General features: G+C 35.9%; 1 protein-coding gene across 1 annotated transcript; it reads right to left on the minus strand.

Moving 5' to 3' along the window:
• Positions 1–8,556: 8,556 nt before the first annotated feature.
• Positions 8,557–17,495, minus strand: LOC123539693 (death-associated inhibitor of apoptosis 2-like). The gene is made up of 2 exons (XM_045324418.2): positions 17,392–17,495; positions 8,557–9,103 (listed from the first exon to the last, which is right to left on the minus strand). The coding sequence occupies exons 1-2, from the start codon at positions 17,444–17,446 to the stop codon at positions 8,898–8,900; spliced, it is 261 nt and encodes an 86-aa protein (XP_045180353.2). The 5' UTR covers positions 17,447–17,495; the 3' UTR covers positions 8,557–8,897.
• Between the last annotated feature and the right edge of the window lie 5,337 nt (positions 17,496–22,832).

A 22,832-nucleotide genomic window follows, 5' to 3' on the forward strand; every position in this document is an offset into this window, starting at 1 on the left:
CAAAGATATCTCTGTTTAGTTTACCCGATGCTTTTTCCAACGACACCTTCAAAAGTAAAATTCAAATCACCAATGCATTTTTTAAGTAAGCCTTGTATTTGTAGGAAGCTGCTGTGCTTAAACCCATCTAGCTTAGGACTAAGCACTTCGTCTGCATGGATTTTCTTAAGTTTGAAAAATCCAAAGTTATAACGAACAATTTCAACCGATATGCCAATGGTAATTATTGTAGAAATCAAAAGGCTACTTCTACTGCTGAAGCGCTTCTTGCTCATTATTCCTTCCCAGAGCAGCTCTACACCAACCAAGGTCGCAAGATTTTGTGCACGGTTATAAATGAACTCTGCAAATCAGGTAACGTCCGCAGACCCTGTACTATCCCTCCAGCCACACCCCCACCAAAAAAAAAACATCGCAAGAACAATGTTTTTTACAGAAAGGTTTAAACGTACACTTTTTCGGATATAAGGAACTTTAATTCATGACAAGAAAGGAAGCTGGACAGAGTATGTCCAAGCCCTTGTTTAGGCATATAATGCTACCAAATCCCGTCATACAGACTATTCCTCACTCTTTCTTACGTTTGGATAGCATTCCTGTCTTTTTGTTTCTACATATCTTGGCACAACTCCTAGAAATGACATTTTATGTATGGCATTCATTCTTAGGTGACATTGGGTTGGTCAGAAGCTCACATCTCCAAGGCAAGAACAAAGTGACTGACAACTAGGAGAAGGAGCCCTATGTTGTAGCGGACATCTCCTATGAAGATCAAACAGTCTGTAAGATTCAGAAACCTGCAAGGAACCTGTCAGAGACTCAGAACATTAAACTGGAATGTTTTACTCACTTTCATTTCTCATCCGGAATACACTTGCACCTACATTGGTCCGTAATACACTGCCACGTGGTCAGACACTCCTACTGCTTTTCCCATAGACTTCCATTATAAGAAATGACCCTGTCACATGCCCCAAAATTGAGAAATGACTATTAAAATGTGATTCTTTCAGTAAGGCAGCATTTCAGACACATAAAAATAGCAATTCTATATAGGCTTATCCGATCAAATTTCTTACAATTTTTCTTCAAACAAACCTAACCCCTTTCTTGAATGGCATTTAGAGGCAAAATGTCCACTGACACCTACTTTTCTAAATACAGAATTGTAAACATTATATATTGCTTGATTTTGACATAAATTTTATAATTGTAAACATAACCTTTTTATCCAATCAGCTTACGTCTAAATGAATCTTACGGGGTTTTCAACCAATCCAAAGCCGGCTTGTAATAACAATCTCTGACCACATGATGTCAAGTACAATGGGGATTCTTGTCCCTGCTCCAGCACGGATATTTACCCCAAACCTATGCGTAGAAATCTGCGTATTGATCTTATACCTAGTTCATCTTCTAGCGTCAACCAAACTTTACCCTCTACATTTCAAACTCATTCTCTGTCTCATATTGTTCCAGATCAACCCAGTTTTCACGAGAGTGCAATCCTACACAGGATCAGACTCTTTCAGTTTTACCGAGTCAGTCATTACTAACACCATCTATACCAGCCGTAACCCTACAACTATATTCTCCTCCAGCAAGACCTAGGCACAGCAGGCGCCATGGAGAATGTGTAAACAGTTTATGACAAAACAAAATACATGTTTAATATTTGTTTTCATTTTAAAGGTTGTTTATATATTAATGTTTTATACTTTTTAACTTTAGTGTTTTATAACCTATAAGGCAGCCAAATATGCAATTTCAAGTATTAATAAAAAAAATCTTTGTTACTAATATTTTTTAAAATGTAGCTAGATCATACATGTATCTTATGATTTTACATTGTAAAATCTATTACAGAAAAAAGTTTCACATTCAGAAAAAAATACAGTTTTCATTTTTCAGTGCAACAAATTAAAAAAAAAAAGAAGATTTTTATGATACCCTAATGAAACTTCTTTTTTAAGGGTTAAATCGTTGCAAAATTACCTTTTTACCTTGTGTGCCATTCTGAAATAATTTGCACGCAATTATTTGATTTTTAGAAATTCTGACAAATATTGTATGTATTTTCTAGCAGTAAAATACTGCGTTTTGTTAGTCGTAGCTGAATATACTTTTGTTTGCAATTTCGTCTTAGAAAAAGAAGAGCTATGTTTATTACATAATAACAGGTTACTGTCTTTTGAGAAAGGGTTTCTCAGACGAGGCTAGAGATGGTTCTTTATTCACAAATTTATTCATCAGTTTTTTATTCGCTACATCATTCAACAGTTTATTCAGTACTTAATTCGCTATCATTCAACAGTTTATTCAGTACTTAATTCGCTACATCATTCAACAGTTTATTCAGTACTTAATTCGCTACTTTATTCAGCAGTTTATTCAGTACTTTATTCAGCATTCCGCACATACGGATTAAGGTTGTGCAATTATTGTGTCATTTCCGTATCGTACTTGAACTTCAACCGTGTACAAATCCATTATCCGAGGGTTGTTTATAAATAGAATATTGTTTAGATGTATTACGGTTTTTGTTACAATTTTCGTTCGTTGTTAAATTTGATATAGATCATACTTAACTGTATTTTATAAGATAAACGTGTGACTAAATCAGCCAAGGCCCAGCTGTACAAATAAACCTCGAAGCTAACAGATCAGTAGTGCATCAGGATCTTTGGAATGTTGTGAAGATATATCTTACATAAACATTAGGGTGACATCAATGTTATAAACTGCTCTTGGGTTTTCTTGTTGTTTGCTGTTGTTGTACCCCATTCAAGAGAGACCATTCATGTTGGCATGTTGCTCACTATACTTACTGAATTACATACCTTTTATCAATATTCCATTTTCAGAAGTTTACTTCTCAATTTCTTTGGACGAGATTTTTGTATTGGGCAGTCTGCTTGATCTACTGATGATAACCTTCATGTTTGGAATAATGGAGGCACCCTAACAATATTAGGGAGTTTGTAGAAATGTCAAGATTTCATTTTTACAAAATGGGTGTAGGTACTATACATCTCTTTAGGTACGAAGGTTGTTATTCGCCGGATGTGCCTCCGTGGTCCGCTCGAATGTAGTTCGTACCAATGGCCATTTTCGTGCCAGATGCTGAATAGCGGGATATATTCACGGTGCCAAATGTACGCGTTTTTCAAGAGTTTTGAAATCACGGTGTCTTGAATATAAGCTCTTTTATGCTTGAATGAAACGAGGAACATCTAAGATGATTTAAGCTATGTAATATGCTTCCAAAGTTGTGTAGATGCTGTTTGTTTAAATGAAAGTGAAGAAAGGTATTTCTTGATGTCTACCTACACAATAATAGTGTTTTTCATCACGTGTCTCAGTCGGGTGACCATGTTTTCATGGCATATGGATCAACAGTCTTTGATAGCGTAAAGACAGCTCTTCAAAACAGGAGTAGTTTCGCAAGAAGTGAAAAGCTAAAAATGTTGATATAAACATGTTATAAACTGCTGTTTTACAAAGAAACTAGAGCTGCTTTTGAGAAAAGTGCATGTCTCCCACAACTGCCTAATCTTTTAGTGATTCAAAGTGGTTTGAATGAGTGTCTATAGTGATTCAAAGTGGTTTCGGTGAATATGGTTCCGATCAGTAATTTTTTGGTGGTTTGGGTGGACTTCCGCTCAGTAATTAAAGGGCCATAATTCAAAAGTACCAAGGCCGATTTGGCTAGTTATCGTTCTTGGCCGAGGACTGTTTGGCAAACACGTTCCGTTCAAGTTTAGTGAAGATAGGATGAGCAATGTGCGGACAATCTTGGTGAGACACGCACACGCGCACGCACGCACAGAAACACACACACACACACAGAGAGGATTAAATCAATATATCTCCCATATCACAGTGTGGTGGGAGACATAATGTGATGGGAGGCATAATTAGTAGCGGAGACATAATAAGTAGCGGAGGCATAATTAGTAGCGGAGGCATTTACTACCTTCTAACCTCTACAGTCATCGAATCAGTTATCCGTAGTCCGTTGATTCCTGTCTGTATACTCTGCGATCTAGACTGGCTCCGGTCCCTATGTTTGTTCTTATTTACATATTATATATGTATATTCATTAAGAGGGAAGAAACTCCAGCAGGTTGTTTCTACATTGACTTTTTTTATTGCCCCTGGCTCCGAACATAGGTTCAGTCATCAGATAAAATGTGCTTTTTTAGAGGCTAAAGATTTTCTTATTTTGCTTGCAGTATTTATATAAAAAAAAATAACCATGCTACGGAATCCAGGGAGCCAGGCTATATATTGCGTTGTACTTCGTGATTGTTTTTATCGTGTCCAGTCATGCATATAAACTCATCTTGTTGGGGAGAATACATTCTGACTGACCAACGATTCCTTTGGAAATGTGTACGATTTTTAACCTATTTTACTTGCTTAAAAACCTGCGCATTTTCACGATTTTTGTCATATTACAATGCGTGTTGTTTAATGTTCCTGATTTTCCTGTTTTATGTCTTAGGTATTTTTTTTGCTGGTACTATACTTCACTCCGTAACCACCTTCTACAAACATATCTAAAGGAACATCTTACGAAAAATACCGTGTATAAATTTGTAATTTTCACACCAGATACTCTGGGTTTATTTTTGTGGAAACATTTTGGTCAGTTGATTATCTAAAATACACTGTAAAAGTCAGTACTTGACAGATCATGAAAACTATCACTAGGACTAAATCCTAGGCTTCCGTGGCCAATCGATTATGGTCTATTATTTTGAATCTCACATATACGGGTTCTAAACTACACTTCATGCGTAAAATAAGCTCGCTATCAGAAGGTAATCGGTTCTTTCTAAATCCACTGAAAATTTGAAATTTGTCATACACGATCTAAATTAATTCGGCTTGTCTTCAACTAAATGATAATTTGTTTGACCTAGTTTTGAAATATCTCTCTCTAATAGGGCGACAGTACCAAATAGCTATCCGAATGACCATGTGCACAGATACTGCGCACGTACTAAGACTTAGTATAACACGTTCGAGTTTTCATGGTCTGTTTATTTTTCTGATGCGTCAAGTTTGGCGTAAATTTGGCACAACTGTTCAAGAAGATATTAAATGCACAAATATTAGTTAATGTTACTCATTGTATTCATTCTGAAGAAAAAAGAAAGAAATCCTATGGGAGTACTGTGTGTAAAAAAAGGTTTTTATAACGCTCTTTTTGAAGCAAACATATTGAAAAGAGATTTAAATATAATGGCAGTTAATGGCAGTGCGGGCGCAAACTCCATCCAACAGTTCAGACAAAGAGATATCTGACTAGGGAACAGAGCTGGAGAAAGCCCATAGAACAGAGAAAGAAATCTTTTTAGATACAAACATGTATTGCTAACTTAGCCTGGTTCTTGCAAACAGTAAGATTTTTAACGTACTCGGTGTGTAGCAAAGATAAGCGCGAAACCATTTCTGAACTGGCCTCCTAGTCTCAAGAGTATCTGTAGAAAGTCCAGTTGCCGAATGCAAGATTTCACTCCCGGGCATTTTGATTGACAGTCAACATGTTACAACTATAAACATTAAATAACATTTTCAGGCCAGTATCTTACTTTTTAAAAAAAGGAAACCGATACCATACAACAAAAGAACAGAGCGTATCACTTATTGTGATCCGTTTGTTGAAATTGTAATCTTAACGCTGATCGGATGTCTGAAAAACCGCAATACAATCTTTAAAGCGATTGTAACTGTGTACGCTGACGTTTTAAGTCTATTTAAAGAATGTTCTCACGGCTATTTCATTCATGAAACGGTTATTTACTTCCGGAATTTAATGAAGTTTTTCTCCACTGCGAACAGTGAACAGTATCGAAAAAAAATGCTGTATAAATGTATAACGTGAAATTTATTACAACTATCGTATTGACGTCACCAAATGCAGTCATCACAACTTGAACGTATCTATGGCCTACTCGTTGTGAAAGCACTTATTCATTATTACAATGTATTTTTTATACATTTAAAAAATAGTTATATTCTTTGGTGGGGCGGGATTACGGGACGGTCCACTGCATTATTGTGCAAAATATGTACGTAGTATATTCGACAATCCGATTTCTTGTTCAGTGGCCATCTAACTCACATTTTAACCAATGAAGCGTTGAGTTTTAGTCGTTGGTTACCGAATGATTACGGAATTTAATAATTATTATTCTTCTACCGATTTTGCTCGGTTTTTTAGATTACCATTACCATTACTTGCAAAAGTCAAAGATCAACTCCGCCCCGCCAGGTCAAATGAAACGCACAATATTAGCAATAACATGTTTTTGAACCATACATTATTAGAAAATGTGTTACACATACACGTAATTTCTTATATAATTTAAATCAATATGGCCAGTTAATAAATGGGAATGGACAAACTACTTGTATATGTATTTCAATTTTATATGGAAGATGTTGTGACGCAAGAGCACTGAACAAATTGGGGGAAATCTGAAGGACATACGTATTAATATTTTGAAATAATAGGTCTTACTTGTTATTAATCAATAGTCATTTTAACTTTTAAATTTATGAATGAACAATTTATCTTGAAACTTTCCATATTCTTGTGTTTTTGAAAAATTATTAATGTATTTGGCATCAGATATGTTTCAATATTAGGCACAAAGCAGTAGATTGCGTGGTCGTAGCAATTGGAAAACTTAGAGATTCATAGGGGGGGGGGGGGGCACTAGAGGGGTAAGTGCATGCGGACCAGATATAATGGGCATTCTATGATTTTGTTCTTGTGAGACGGCATCAAAGTTTGTCCTTAACGGGTACATGCGAGCTTTGCTTTCGGTGCAATGTCATGTGCTGTAATTGTAAAAGAACCCGGAGTCGGACCCGGTGGCCGTTGTAGGAGGGTGACCTGCTACGGTAACAAGATGGCGACCATTCCTGAAAGTTGTTGTTTCGAAGAAAGGATGTAATGGTTTCTTAGGCCATCAGTAGTAGATCCCGTAGCAGTAACCGTAGAAGATCCCGAGATCCTACCAATTAACTGTTGTAGAAGAAAATCGTGCATGTGGACCCGGCATATTAGCTATCCGCGGAAAAGTTTGTTTTAACACCAGCGGACATCAAATTTGGCCTTAAACGTGTATTCGTGAGTTTTCTGCAGTAACCGTAGAACCCGGGGACGTACAGAGTGGCCGTTGTAGAGGTTGTCGTCCACCACGCCCATCTTTCCTAGCAAGGTAGGGCTGGTCTGTTTGACCCCAGGCAACAGAATCCGTGACCGTAAGCGTTGGAGATACCGGGTACCACCTAGTGACCGTTGTTCCAAGCGGGCTGGTATATTAGCAACGTTTGGGAAACACATCTTTTCTCATGAGTGGGTTTCAACATTTGTGTCCTTGACACCAAAAAGGTTCTTTATAGATTTTGTCTTGTTAATTTGTACCCGTTTAATTCTGCGTGATTATTTGATAATTCATGTTTTGAAATGATAAGTACACAGTTGAGTGCACGCTGGCATCTTGTGACCATTTAGGTTCAAACTTTAGGTGATTATTGATTAATCTTATTCAAGATTTCATTTGCGAAACATAAAAGGTGTAATCAACTTAAAATCTCTGATAAAAGGAGGCCTGTATTCCTGACGATACTTTTCAGACTTATCTAAAAGTATGGATCCGTACCTCCAAAATCAGATTCTTTATGTACAGATCCGAACGGCTAGACACATTTCGATACTGAAAACATACGTTCTGAAAGTCGAATCATCGACACACTTAGCATAAAAGTCAAGCCTGTACACTTGTGGATTCATCAGCTAACCTTGTTCTGCGGACATCGGGTTCTAACCGGAAACGGATGTCGAGCTCAGCGACACCAGTCAGACAAGGGTAGAATAAACATGCACATCATTGTGTTGCCAAGTAACAAAGAGTAAAATCGAGGTATAAACCAAAAGTCACCAGTCACTCAGTGACGAACTGTATCCTATATCTATGAGGTCAACTTGCCGAGGTAAAGGAATTCTTTACCTCGGTACGCTGAGACACACCGGTGTGTTGGTGTTTTTTTTTTTTTTCGTTTTTTTTTACCTCTCAAAGGTTGCACAAATATACGCACGCACGCAATGATATACCATACAACGGGTTATTTTTACGGCTGTTAAAGATAACGGATATGGGGAAAACACATGATTTTATTTTATGCAATTTCAAAATTTACAAAATCACAAGGTCTACCTGTTTAATTGACTTCATGTGGCGAATTTTTACGAGGTCAACAATTACGAATCTGATTTGGTCGTAAAAAATAATAAAAACTGGCAGCAGGTAAAAATACCCGTTATACGGTACCTTACCCTCCAAGGTACTGAGGTATCTGTGTGTCCGTGCGTCTGTACGGACGTGTGTCTGCACACCGAGGTACACACGTTCAACAACGTCATTTCGGGGTTCATTTATAGACACACTCCGTGTTATATACGTTCATACAAGAGTAAAACATACCAAGGTAAAAGGAAAAGAACCATGTTGTTTGATTATTTCAAAAAAGTGTATTGTGATTTCTGAACATTTCAAATAATTATTCTATGGTGATCTTTTTATTATTCGATTCTGATTTAGTGATGGTAAACAGGTTAAACAAAACTTACTTAAAATATAAAAAGGATAAAAAGAACATAGTTATGATAGTAAATTACAAATGTACTTTTTGTTTCTTAATTGTATGTTGGTTTGTAGAATCACAAAACGTATATCACAGAAAGCGCTAATTATCACAGTCTTGAAGAATGTACAGATCTGAAGATCTGATGAATATTTTCTCCGAAATTGTCAGTATAAAACATCACACGTGTTGTTTGTAGTTTATAATTACAGTACATGTGCCCTTTTGGTGGTTATGCCCACACAACATCAATGAAAGCCTTGATGCGCTGGTCGCATAGTGGACAATTGGTACAATCCCTGTGACATGCTTCACATACGGCGAGATGTTTGCAGCCCAGGAAGAGAACCGATCTAGGTTCCGCTTTACAAATGATGCACATGATTTTCTGCTTGAGAGCTTTGTTTTCACTTTTGATCCTCTCTTCCTCTTCATGTTCTTAAAAACAATGAAACATGTAAAAAAATATGAATTATTCAAGAGATTATACAGTGGTCTATGCGCCCGCGGTTGAGTCATTTTTGAATGTCCCAAATTTCAAAAGTAGCTCAAGTTCAAAATCAAGGTCAAAGTTCATTTCGGTACACAAAGCTGTGCATGTGGTCCAAGCATGTGGTCCAAATTCGAAAGCTGTAGCTTGAGAAATGTGAAGTAGGTCATTAGATCAATCTCAAGGTCAAAGTTCATTTCGGTACACAAAACTATGCATGTGGTCTAAATTTGAAGGCTGTAGCTTGAAAAATGTAAAAGTAGGTCACTAGTCAAAATCAAGGTCAAACTTCATTTTTGAAAACAAAACTATGTATTTGGTTCAAATTTAAATTTTTATAACGCTCTTTTTGAAGCAAACATATTGAAAAGAGATTTAAATATAATGGCAGTTAATGGCAGTGCGGGCGCAAACTCCATCCAACAGTTCAGACAAAGAGATATCTGACTAGGGAACAGAGCTGGAGAAAGCCCATAGAACAGAGAAAGAAATCTTTTTAGATACAAACATGTATTGCTAACTTAGCCTGGTTCTTGCAAACAGTAAGATTTTTAACGTACTCGGTGTGTAGCAAAGATAAGCGCGAAACCATTTCTGAACTGGCCTCCTAGTCTCAAGAGTATCTGTAGAAAGTCCAGTTGCCGAATGCAAGATTTCACTCCCGGGCATTTTGATTGACAGTCAACATGTTACAACTATAAACATTAAATAACATTTTCAGGCCAGTATCTTACTTTTTAAAAAAAGGAAACCGATACCATACAACAAAAGAACAGAGCGTATCACTTATTGTGATCCGTTTGTTGAAATTGTAATCTTAACGCTGATCGGATGTCTGAAAAACCGCAATACAATCTTTAAAGCGATTGTAACTGTGTACGCTGACGTTTTAAGTCTATTTAAAGAATGTTCTCACGGCTATTTCATTCATGAAACGGTTATTTACTTCCGGAATTTAATGAAGTTTTTCTCCACTGCGAACAGTGAACAGTATCGAAAAAAAATGCTGTATAAATGTATAACGTGAAATTTATTACAACTATCGTATTGACGTCACCAAATGCAGTCATCACAACTTGAACGTATCTATGGCCTACTCGTTGTGAAAGCACTTATTCATTATTACAATGTATTTTTTATACATTTAAAAAATAGTTATATTCTTTGGTGGGGCGGGATTACGGGACGGTCCACTGCATTATTGTGCAAAATATGTACGTAGTATATTCGACAATCCGATTTCTTGTTCAGTGGCCATCTAACTCACATTTTAACCAATGAAGCGTTGAGTTTTAGTCGTTGGTTACCGAATGATTACGGAATTTAATAATTATTATTCTTCTACCGATTTTGCTCGGTTTTTTAGATTACCATTACCATTACTTGCAAAAGTCAAAGATCAACTCCGCCCCGCCAGGTCAAATGAAACGCACAATATTAGCAATAACATGTTTTTGAACCATACATTATTAGAAAATGTGTTACACATACACGTAATTTCTTATATAATTTAAATCAATATGGCCAGTTAATAAATGGGAATGGACAAACTACTTGTATATGTATTTCAATTTTATATGGAAGATGTTGTGACGCAAGAGCACTGAACAAATTGGGGGAAATCTGAAGGACATACGTATTAATATTTTGAAATAATAGGTCTTACTTGTTATTAATCAATAGTCATTTTAACTTTTAAATTTATGAATGAACAATTTATCTTGAAACTTTCCATATTCTTGTGTTTTTGAAAAATTATTAATGTATTTGGCATCAGATATGTTTCAATATTAGGCACAAAGCAGTAGATTGCGTGGTCGTAGCAATTGGAAAACTTAGAGATTCATAGGGGGGGGGGGGGGGGGGGGGGGGGGCACTAGAGGGGTAAGTGCATGCGGACCAGATATAATGGGCATTCTATGATTTTGTTCTTGTGAGACGGCATCAAAGTTTGTCCTTAACGGGTACATGCGAGCTTTGCTTTCGGTGCAATGTCATGTGCTGTAATTGTAAAAGAACCCGGAGTCGGACCCGGTGGCCGTTGTAGGAGGGTGACCTGCTACGGTAACAAGATGGCGACCATTCCTGAAAGTTGTTGTTTCGAAGAAAGGATGTAATGGTTTCTTAGGCCATCAGTAGTAGATCCCGTAGCAGTAACCGTAGAAGATCCCGAGATCCTACCAATTAACTGTTGTAGAAGAAAATCGTGCATGTGGACCCGGCATATTAGCTATCCGCGGAAAAGTTTGTTTTAACACCAGCGGACATCAAATTTGGCCTTAAACGTGTATTCGTGAGTTTTCTGCAGTAACCGTAGAACCCGGGGACGTACAGAGTGGCCGTTGTAGAGGTTGTCGTCCACCACGCCCATCTTTCCTAGCAAGGTAGGGCTGGTCTGTTTGACCCCAGGCAACAGAATCCGTGACCGTAAGCGTTGGAGATACCGGGTACCACCTAGTGACCGTTGTTCCAAGCGGGCTGGTATATTAGCAACGTTTGGGAAACACATCTTTTCTCATGAGTGGGTTTCAACATTTGTGTCCTTGACACCAAAAAGGTTCTTTATAGATTTGTCTTGTTAATTTGTACCCGTTTAATTCTGCGTGATTATTTGATAATTCATGTTTTGAAATGATAAGTACACAGTTGAGTGCACGCTGGCATCTTGTGACCATTTAGGTTCAAACTTTAGGTGATTATTGATTAATCTTATTCAAGATTTCATTTGCGAAACATAAAAGGTGTAATCAACTTAAAATCTCTGATAAAAGGAGGCCTGTATTCCTGACGATACTTTTCAGACTTATCTAAAAGTATGGATCCGTACCTCCAAAATCAGATTCTTTATGTACAGATCCGAACGGCTAGACACATTTCGATACTGAAAACATACGTTCTGAAAGTCGAATCATCGACACACTTAGCATAAAAGTCAAGCCTGTACACTTGTGGATTCATCAGCTAACCTTGTTCTGCGGACATCGGGTTCTAACCGGAAACGGATGTCGAGCTCAGCGACACCAGTCAGACAAGGGTAGAATAAACATGCACATCATTGTGTTGCCAAGTAACAAAGAGTAAAATCGGGGTATAAACCAAAAGTCACCAGTCACTCAGTGACGAACTGTATCCTATATCTATGAGGTCAACTTGCCGAGGTAAAGGAATTCTTTACCTCGGTACGCTGAGACACACCGGTGTGTTGGTGTTTTTTTTTTTTTTTTCGTTTTTTTTTACCTCTCAAAGGTTGCACAAATATACGCACGCACGCAATGATATACCATACAACGGGTTATTTTTACGGCTGTTAAAGATAACGGATATGGGGAAAACACATGATTTTATTTTATGCAATTTCAAAATTTACAAAATCACAAGGTCTACCTGTTTAATTGACTTCATGTGGCGAATTTTTACGAGGTCAACAATTACGAATCTGATTTGGTCGTAAAAAATAATAAAAACTGGCAGCAGGTAAAAATACCCGTTATACGGTACCTTACCCTCCAAGGTACTGAGGTATCTGTGTGTCCGTGCGTCTGTACGGACGTGTGTCTGCACACCGAGGTACACACGTTCAACAACGTCATTTCGGGGTTCATTTATAGACACACTCCGTGTTATATACGTTCATACAAGAGTAAAACATACCAAGGTAAAAGGAAAAGAACCATGTTGTTTGATTATTTCAAAAAAGTGTATTGTGATTTCTGAACATTTCAAATAATTATTCTATGGTGATCTTTTTATTATTCGATTCTGATTTAGTGATGGTAAACAGGTTAAACAAAACTTACTTAAAATATAAAAAGGATAAAAAGAACATAGTTATGATAGTAAATTACAAATGTACTTTTTGTTTCTTAATTGTATGTTGGTTTGTAGAATCACAAAACGTATATCACAGAAAGCGCTAATTATCACAGTCTTGAAGAATGTACAGATCTGAAGATCTGATGAATATTTTCTCCGAAATTGTCAGTATAAAACATCACACGTGTTGTTTGTAGTTTATAATTACAGTACATGTGCCCTTTTGGTGGTTATGCCCACACAACATCAATGAAAGCCTTGATGCGCTGGTCGCATAGTGGACAATTGGTACAATCCCTGTGACATGCTTCACATACGGCGAGATGTTTGCAGCCCAGGAAGAGAACCGATCTAGGTTCCGCTTTACAAATGATGCACATGATTTTCTGCTTGAGAGCTTTGTTTTCACTTTTGATCCTCTCTTCCTCTTCATGTCTTAAAAACAATGAAACATGTAAAAAAATATGAATTATTCAAGAGATTATACAGTGGTCTATGCGCCCGCGGTTGAGTCATTTTTGAATGTCCCAAATTTCAAAAGTAGCTCAAGTTCAAAATCAAGGTCAAAGTTCATTTCGGTACACAAAGCTGTGCATGTGGTCCAAGCATGTGGTCCAAATTCGAAAGCTGTAGCTTGAGAAATGTGAAGTAGGTCATTAGATCAATCTCAGGTCAAAGTTCATTTCGGTACACAAAAACTATGCATGTGGTCTAAATTTGAAGGCTGTAGCTTGAAAAATGTAAAAGTAGGTCACTAGTCAAAATCAAGGTCAAACTTCATTTTTGAAAACAAAACTATGTATTTGGTTCAAATTTAAAGCCTGTGCCTTCAAAAATGTAAAAGTAGGTCATTAGGTAAATGTCAAGGTCAAAGTTTATTTAGGTACACAAACCCATACATATGGTCCAAATTTGAAGGTTGTAGATACAGAAATATGAAAGTAGGTCATTCGGTCACGATCAAGGTCAAAGTTTATTTCGGTACATAAAACTATCCATGTAGTCAAAATTTGAAGGTTGTAGCTTGAAAAATGTGAAAGTAGGTCACTTTGTCTAAATCAAGGTCAAATTTCATTTGGGAACACAAAACTATCCATTTGGTCCAAATTTGAAGCCTGTACCTTCAAAAATGTGAAAGTAGGTCACTAGGTCAATGTCAAGGTCAAAGTTTATTTCGATATACAAACCTATGCATGTGGTCCAATTTTGAAGGTTGTAGATACAGGAATGTGAAAGTAGGTCATTAGGTCAAGAGAAAGGTCAACTCATGTCAAAGTTTATCTAGCCGCTCAAAACTGTACAAGTAGTCCAAATTTGAATGTTGTAGGTTATGGACAGAAATATTTTTAAAGCTTTTTCCCTATCTAAGTTTATATAAACCATGTGACCCCAGGGGCGGGGCCATATTTGATCCTAGGGGGATAACTCAGTAGAGAACCACTAGATGATACTACATTACCAATATCAAAGCCCTGAACTTCTTGGTTTTGGACAAGAAGATTTTCAATTTTCAAAAGGTTTCTCCCATATAAAATTATGTAAACCATATTTTATCAATGCAATCATTCTGACCAAATTTCAGGAAGTATAGCCTCTATCGCATACACAAAGTTTTTCTTTGATTTGGCCTAGTGACCTAATTTTTGACCCAAGATGACCCACATTCTAATCTGACCTAGATTTCATCAATGCAATCATTCTGACCAAATTTCATGAAGATCAATTGAAAAATACAGCCTCTATCGCATACACAAGGTTTTTCTTTGATTTGACCTAGTGACCAACTTTTTGACCCCGGATGACCCATTTTCAATCTCGGCCTAAATTTCATTTAAGTTGTCATTCTGACTTAATTACAGGAAGGTCAATTGAAAAATGCAGCCTCTATTGCATACACAAGGTTTTCCTTTGATTTGACCTTGTTTTGGACCCAAGATGACCTATTTTCGAGCTCGGCCTAGATTTTATCAATGTTATCATTCTTACCAAAATTCATGAAAATTAATTGAACAAGAGGGCCGTGAAGGCCCTGTATCGCTCACCTGACCTATTGACCTAAAATCATCAAGATAAACATTCTGACCAAGTTTCATTAAGATATGGTCATAAAATTTGTGTTGTCTCTAAAGTGTTAAAAAGCTTTTCCTCTGATTTGACCCGGTGACCTAGATATTGATCCCACATGACCCAGATTCGAACTTGACCTAAAGATCATCAAGATTAACATTCTGACTAAGTTTCATAAAGATAAAATTATAAATGTGACCTCTAGAGTGTTAACAAGCTTTTCCTTGGATTTAACCTAGTAACCTAGCCTTTGACCTCAGCTGACCCAGATTAAAACTTGACCTTTAAATTATCAAGATTAACATTCTGACCAAGTTCCATTAAGATATGGTCATAAATGTGGCCTCTACAGTTTTAACTAGTTTTTCCTTTGACTTGACATGGTGACCTATTTTTTATTCTACATGGCCCAGATTCAAACTAGACCTTAAAACAATCAAGATAAACATTCCGACCAAGATTCATGAAGATACAGTCATAAATGTGGCCTCTAAGGTGTTGAGAATGTTTTCCTTTGATTTGACCTGGTGATCTAGTTGTTCACCCCGGATAACCTAATATCAAACTTGCCCAAGATTTTATTGAGGGTAACATTCTGACCAAGTTTCATTAAGATTGGGTCAAAATTGTGACCTCTAGAATGTTAACAAGCTTTTCCTTTGATTTGACCTGGTGACCTAGTTTTTGACCCCAGATGTCCTAAAATCCAATGCGTTCATGATTTAATTGTGAGTGAAATTCTGACTAAGTTTCATTAAGATTGGGCCAAAAATGTGACCCCTAGTGTTAACAAACTTTACCTTTGATTTGACCTAGTGACCTAGTTTTTGACCCCAGACGACCCGATATCAAACTTATCCAAAATTGTATTAAGAGTAACATTCTGACCAAGTTTCATTAACGTTGGGCGAAAATGTGACCTCTAGAGTGTTAACAAGCCTTTCCTTTTATCTGACATGGTGACCTAGTTTTTCACCCCCAGATGACCAAATATCAAACTCTTCCACGATTTTATTAAGGAAAACATTCTGAACAAATTTCATTAAGATTAGGCCAAAAGTGTGACCTCTAGAGTGTTAACAAGCTTTACCTTTGATTTGACCTTGTGACCTAGTTTTTGACCCCAGATGGTCCAATATCGAACTCGTCCAAGATTTTATTGAGGGTGAGCTAAAAACATAGCCTCTACTGCATACACAATGTTTTCTTTTATTTGATCTAGTGACCTAGTTTTTTACCTCAGATAACCCGTTTTCAAACTCTGCCTAGATTTTATCAAGGCAATCATGAAGATCAATTGAAAAATACACCCTCTATCGCATACACAAGGTTTTTTCTTTGATTTGACTTAGTGACCTAGTTTTTAACCCCAGACGACCGATTTTCAAACTAGGCCTAGATTTTATCAATTGTATCATTCTGACTAAATTTCATGAAGAACAGTTGAAAAATGCAGCCTCCATCGCATACACAAGTTGTTTTCTTTTATTTGACCTAGTGACCTAGTTTTTTATTGCAGATGACATATTTTCATACTCGGCCTAGATTTTATCAAGGTAATCATTCTCACTAAACTTCATGAAGATCAGTTGAAAAATTAGCCTCTATAAACAAAGGACCATAACTCACTAAAAAAACTGCTAAACCAGTCTGATTTAACTAGGGTACCAATACATCATTCTAACAAAGTTTGGTCCAAATCCCCTAAGTAGTTTCTGAGGAGATGCGATAACGACAAATTGTTATCGGACGGAAGGACGACGGACAACGGACGCAGAGTGATTTGAATAGCTCACCATCTGATGACGGTAAGCTAAAAGGAAATTGATAAAAAAGTATTAGAACACAGTATTCATATCAACAATCATGAGTTGCTTGTATCTATTTAAGGAATATTCCCAGTTACCGAACCCATTATAAAGTGACTAAACACGGTTTTCTATAAACGTTTCTCTTTGTAATAACATGCAAGGTAATTTGTAATAACATGCAAGGTAATAGGATTATGCGAAAAAGTGAACATATCTGAATGCGACTTTAAGTTGCAGAAAGAAATAAACTTTTATTAGGATGGCAGAAAAGTTAGGCTAATCAAGCGTTTTTCTTTTGAGCGAAACATTTTGTTTCTAATTGATACCATTGCATATCTGAATGATAAAAAAGAAAACTTGTAGTTTAAAGATTAACGAAAATATTAATCAAAGTCATATAATTATATTAAAACACTTGAAAAGTTCTATCAACTTTTACGCAAAAATTATAATCAACTCTAAAGGCAAAAAATGCATATCTAACCAGGGAGCATTAATTTCATAATTTCATAATTTAAAAATTATTATATATTATAAAGACTCACCTTCATTTCCAGACAGCTTGCGCTCATTAAGTCCCGTGTCACCTATTTCACTCATTTTGCGACGAATATTTCTCTTCACCAGCTTATACTATGTATGTCTTTTTTTGCACAATGCGCATTGATTTATACACTTTAAGTATGTAACGCCACAGCTGCCGTCTATTGTTTCATCAACGGTATACTATCCTACTCGTTCAAGAGCTTCTTCATTCAGCTAGTGTTTTTCTTGAAACTTTATCTATATTTTAAGTTGAACTCTTATCATATCAAATGATTACACTGCAATGTGTTCATTGACATTTTATCGGCTCGACTATTCAAAGAATAGGTACAGCTATGAGACTCACCAAGCGTCGGCGTCCTCGTCTGAGTCGGAGTCGGCGTCCCGATTTCTTTAAGTTTTTGTATGTCAACCGATATCTCAGTAAAAGCTTGATTTTCGACTTAGAAATGTTTAGTTTAGGTTTTATATGTAAGCTGGTATCTCAGACCAACTATTTGGTGTGGATCTAAACTTCACACACGTTTACTGTGGTGATCTGACATGCAGTGCACAGATTCCATAACTCTACTTTGCACTTTTTCAGAATTATGCCCCTTTTTCGACTTAGCAGATATTGGTGAACGCATAGGTACAGTAAGGTATCCATATGAAATATGTCTGCGGTTATTGGACATACATTTACTGTGCGAGAGTCAATTTATTCGTTTTTGTTTTTATCATCGAACAAACATAACATGAAAATAATCATTAACTTTGTATGCGATAATCGAACAGAAATATAAACAACTAAACGCATATGTATCCGGTTATTGAATGAACATAATATATAAATACGACTGTGAATCAGTTTGCTTACGAAGGCGTTACATATCAATGCAATTTAACTTAGTCATGCGCTACAAGAACAACCAATCAAAATAAGTCCTTGTATTGATACAGCTATCTTTTATGTCTTGTTATTTAGGTTACGATTATTGTTCGCTGATCTTATTATTGGCAATTAGGAGTAACCTGTCGTTTCTATTTTTAGATTTGGATTTTCTAAACTGTTCCATTTATTGAATAAGTGTTTGAAAGGTATTTGTCTTATTTAAAACTATAATAAATATATTTCAAACAAATTGAAATTGCATTGTTAGCTCAGTTGGTAGAATTCAGGAATCTTGGAAGGCTGGCATCAGTCGTTAGAGTCATTGAATGTAAAGCACCTGGCCATAAAATCAATCCTCTCTGATACCACTTTCTAAAAAAAATATTGCAATATCTCTTGCCTCTGTCTCTGAGCCTAGAGAGAAAATGTTTTTCTGAGAAAATAATTTAGTGTCAGTGTGAAGAAATTAATATTATTACAGACTATTTGATCTCAACAGACTTTGTAAGTCTCGAATCTTGCTAGTGATTTAACTTTTGTGATAGGAGGCTGTGGGTTCGAATCCCACTCAGGACGATTTGTTTAATGATTGAATTTGTTTTATCTATATTTTTCATGTTTTTTATTTCATTTTATTTCATTATTTCAATTTCATTCATACAATTTCAATACATTCAATACATTTCAAACACACGTGCCCAATGGAGCATCCTCAAACTCACTGGCCAGCGAATCAGTGTGATCAGCTAGTTGAATGACCAAATTGTTAAGAGCTATTTCAACCATGCTGAATAATTCACAATCAAAAAGATATCTCAAAAACCTATGTTATATGCGAAAATAGCAAAATGATACAAGTAATGCAATTCAAATACATCTTTTACATTATTATCATTTTAAATGTAAGTTACCAAAATATAAAACGAAGGAAAAAGTATAAATTGAAAAAAAAAGTATTGATCTCCGTTGAAATTCCAAGTCACAAAAGTCAGATTCTAGAGCCGTCACGCTTACCGCTGCACCACCGCGTCTAATTGTGGAAGAGGCAAATATTTAAACATTTTTTTATAAAAATAAGTTATAAAAAGGTACCCCTTTACTGAAATGGCTTATTCCAGTAACCTTTCAAATCTATTAATAAAAGCGACAGGTCACTCCTAAATGCTAGTATTATTATTTAGTTTTTGTTGATATTTTTTTTAGATTGTTTTACATTTTTAATTGTAAATTGTTACAAATGAAGGTTTCCTATACCAATAATATTTAAGATGCTTTTATTTGTATAAGATAGTTTTGATTGATAAAAAACTGAAATTGAAAATTAGAAAAGACTTATTTTGCTTAAAATATTCAAATTATACGTAACTGCATATTTTAGTTGTGCTAGAGAACTTTTCTTTCATATTTCAACATGTTTAAAGTACAAATAAAGTTTTTGTCAATGTGCTTAGGGAGTCTTATCTTACTTACTCTTCTTTCATTTTGCATATTCTGATAAGGCATTTTTTTCTGTGGCATATTTTGATTATCTTTAAGACCTTATATCTAGTGTCTGTCAAACGTTTTATAAGAAAGATCAAATCAACTATAAATGACATATAAATGGTTTCAAGACTGTAACAAAACTGCTATTATTTCATGTCCTATATGATTGAACCATAACATGCTTTACTATGATCCGGCAAAATTCAACTGAAGTTGTACATATAGCCTATGATTTTTTCTAGAATGGTTCTGATATAAGGCATTTTCCTTATGTAACTTTATTGGATAACTATTATTCATTTATCATATTGAATACAGAAGTAAGGTGAAATAAAACTGGATTGTGTTGTGGTATTTTACTTGTTTACATTACATGAATAGATCCAAATTAACTCTCACATTACCATTTGCCCGTTCTGTGCATAAAGGATATTACATGATTTTTTTTTTCATATTGAATTCATTAAACGAGTTAAATGAAATAATAAAATGTGGGGCTCTGTCGAGAATTTTAATCAACTTTTTCAACGAGTTTTATAAAAATTAATGTGGAAAGCCACAATATTCTTTTAATCACGTGTTATCTTTTCTTGAAGAAACATAAAGAATTCTACTTTCTTTAACTGTTATAAGCAAGTCAGTTTGACAAATGCCTCCTATACTGTTAAGTTTAAACGACGACGATGTCAAAGTTATGAACTGTCTTTATTTCACTGCCGCGACGTCAAGTAAACTTGTGATAAAAATACACATTCTAACACGATCCGATTCATTTTCCTATTAAACAAAGAAGGCAGAAAACAGTGAATTATTATTCAACAAATCACTGTTCTGACGTCACAATTATTACGTAATGGCGTCAAAGGGCATAGCGGCGCGCTTGAAAAGAAACCGACTGAAAACGGGCAAATATTTGATTAGTAGAGCTACTTAAAAATCCTTGGTAACGTGTTAGAATCGAAATAACAGTAGTTCAGATGCGTATTATTATTTCACTCGGGCTGCGCCCTCGTGATATAATTCCTTCGCATCTGAACTCCAAACAATGATTTAGGCTATTCAACGACAAATCACTGGATGAGATATATTATTTCTTAAATATTTGTAAGCAATTGTCATCCATTATCAATTCTACTGGGTTTTTATTAATTAAAGAAAACCCATTTGGATGTGCCAAAATTGTGAGCTCTAGAATGAAAATCAACTGATGATGACGACCAGTGAACACGGGGCGATCATATCTGAGCTAGAACAATGAAAAAAAATGAAGGCATGTACATCTCTGTTAGTACCCGCGAGATCAGCATGGAAAAAACGTGCAGCTTTAACGCCAAAAATAAAAAGTCTGGATCCTGCACAAAATCTGGCACATTGGCACCAGACAAGAGAGAAAATGCCACCGTATATTTTATACCCTACCCCTATGTATACTATATGATCCATGGTCATGAACGGAAAAATATACTAGTTAACCCATTTTTATCGCCGAACGCGACCTCGCTTGTACATTGACATAAATTAGGCCTACATATTCTTCTCTTTTTCTTCTTTCAATTAGAATCATTAAGATTTTATTCGTAGAAAGTATACCACGAGCTGCCATCTACGGAACTGTAACGAAAATGAAAATGCTTCGCCTACAGTAAACTAACTATTACTTAAATGATATATCTATTTTTAAGCACGTCGTTTTCAGTCCCTTTTTTGCTTTTATTTCTTACAAATTTGCTAGTCAGTTCCGATTAACAGTGTTCAATGTCAGGAACGAAGAAAGATTGCGAAGCTTAGGATATAATTTTACTTATAAACACATAAGAATAGTATTCTAAAAAAAATAGAGTTCACAGAAATATGACAGATTTATATAAACAAGAGGGCCATGATGGCCCTATATCGCTCACCTGAGTAAAGTTGCTTGCTTGATCAAATTTCTTTGCTAAGGCTTCAAAAACAAGAAGTAGGTCAGTAGGCCATATTCATGGTCACTGAAAGTCAGTTCTAAGATTAGTGTGCAAAACTGTACATGTCATTCAAATTTCAAGGTTGTATCTTAAAAAAAAAAACAACAAGAAAGTAGGTCAGTAGGTCACATTCATAGTCACTGAAAATCAGTTTTCAGATCGGTGTGCACAACTATACATCTCAACCAAATTTCAAGGCTTATCTTAAAAAACAAGAAAGTAGGTCACATTCATGGTCACTGAAAATCAGTTTTCAGATCGGTGTGCAAAACTATACATGTTAACCAAATTTCAAGACTTATCTTAAAAAACAAGAAAGTGGGTCAGTAGGTCACGGTCACAGTCGGGTGATCCTTATCACTTTGGGGTCATCAGGTAATTATAATTAAACAGTCTAGGAAATATGATCTGATAATTTTTTCCTAATTAACTCATATATCAAGTGACCCCTGGGGCTGGGCCTCTTTTCACTCCAGGGACATAATTCGAACAAACTTGTTAGAGGTCAACTAGGCAATGATTCATACAAAATATCAAAGGCATAGGCCTTGAACTTTCAGACAAGAAGATTTTCAAAGTTTTTTCCTACACAAGTCTATGTAAAATTTGGGACCCAAGGGCAGGGCCTCTTTCACCTCAGGGGCATAATTTGAACAATTTTGGTAGTAGTCCACTAGGCAATGCAACATACCAAATATCAAAAACACAGGCCTTGCGTTTTTTTTTAAAGATTTTTCCTATATAATGTCTATGTAAAATTAGGGAACCCCGTGGCAGTGCCTCTTTTCACCCCGGGGGAATAATTTGAACAATCTTGGTAGAGGATCACAAGGCAATGCTACATACAAGATATCAAAAGCCTAGGTCTTGTGGTTTCAGACAAAAAGATTTTTAAAGTTTCTTTCCTATACAAGTCTATATAAAGCATGTGACCCCCGGCGCGGGCCATATTTCATACCAAGGGGATCATTTGAACAATCTTGGTACAGTCCCACTATATGATGCTACATAATAAATATCAAAGTCCTAGGCCTTATGGTTTTGGACAAGAAGATTTTCAAAGTTTTTCTCTGTATCAGTCTATATAAACCATATGACCCCAGGGCTGGGTCATATTTGA

The sequence above is a fragment of the Mercenaria mercenaria genome, chromosome 16 (genome assembly GCF_021730395.1).
Source record: "Mercenaria mercenaria strain notata chromosome 16, MADL_Memer_1, whole genome shotgun sequence".
Lineage (NCBI taxonomy): Eukaryota > Metazoa > Mollusca > Bivalvia > Venerida > Veneridae > Mercenaria > Mercenaria mercenaria.

Bases quoted from the DNA above. Each gene is read 5' to 3' on its own strand.
- LOC123539693 (XM_045324418.2), bottom strand. From the start codon at position 17,446: ATGAGTGAAATAGGTGACACGGGACTTAATGAGCGCAAGCTGTCTGGA. The intron at 9,104-17,391 runs GTGAGTCTTTAT...ATTGTTTTTAAG, and splicing joins CAAGCTGTCTGGAAATGAAG to AACATGAAGAGGAAGAGAGG.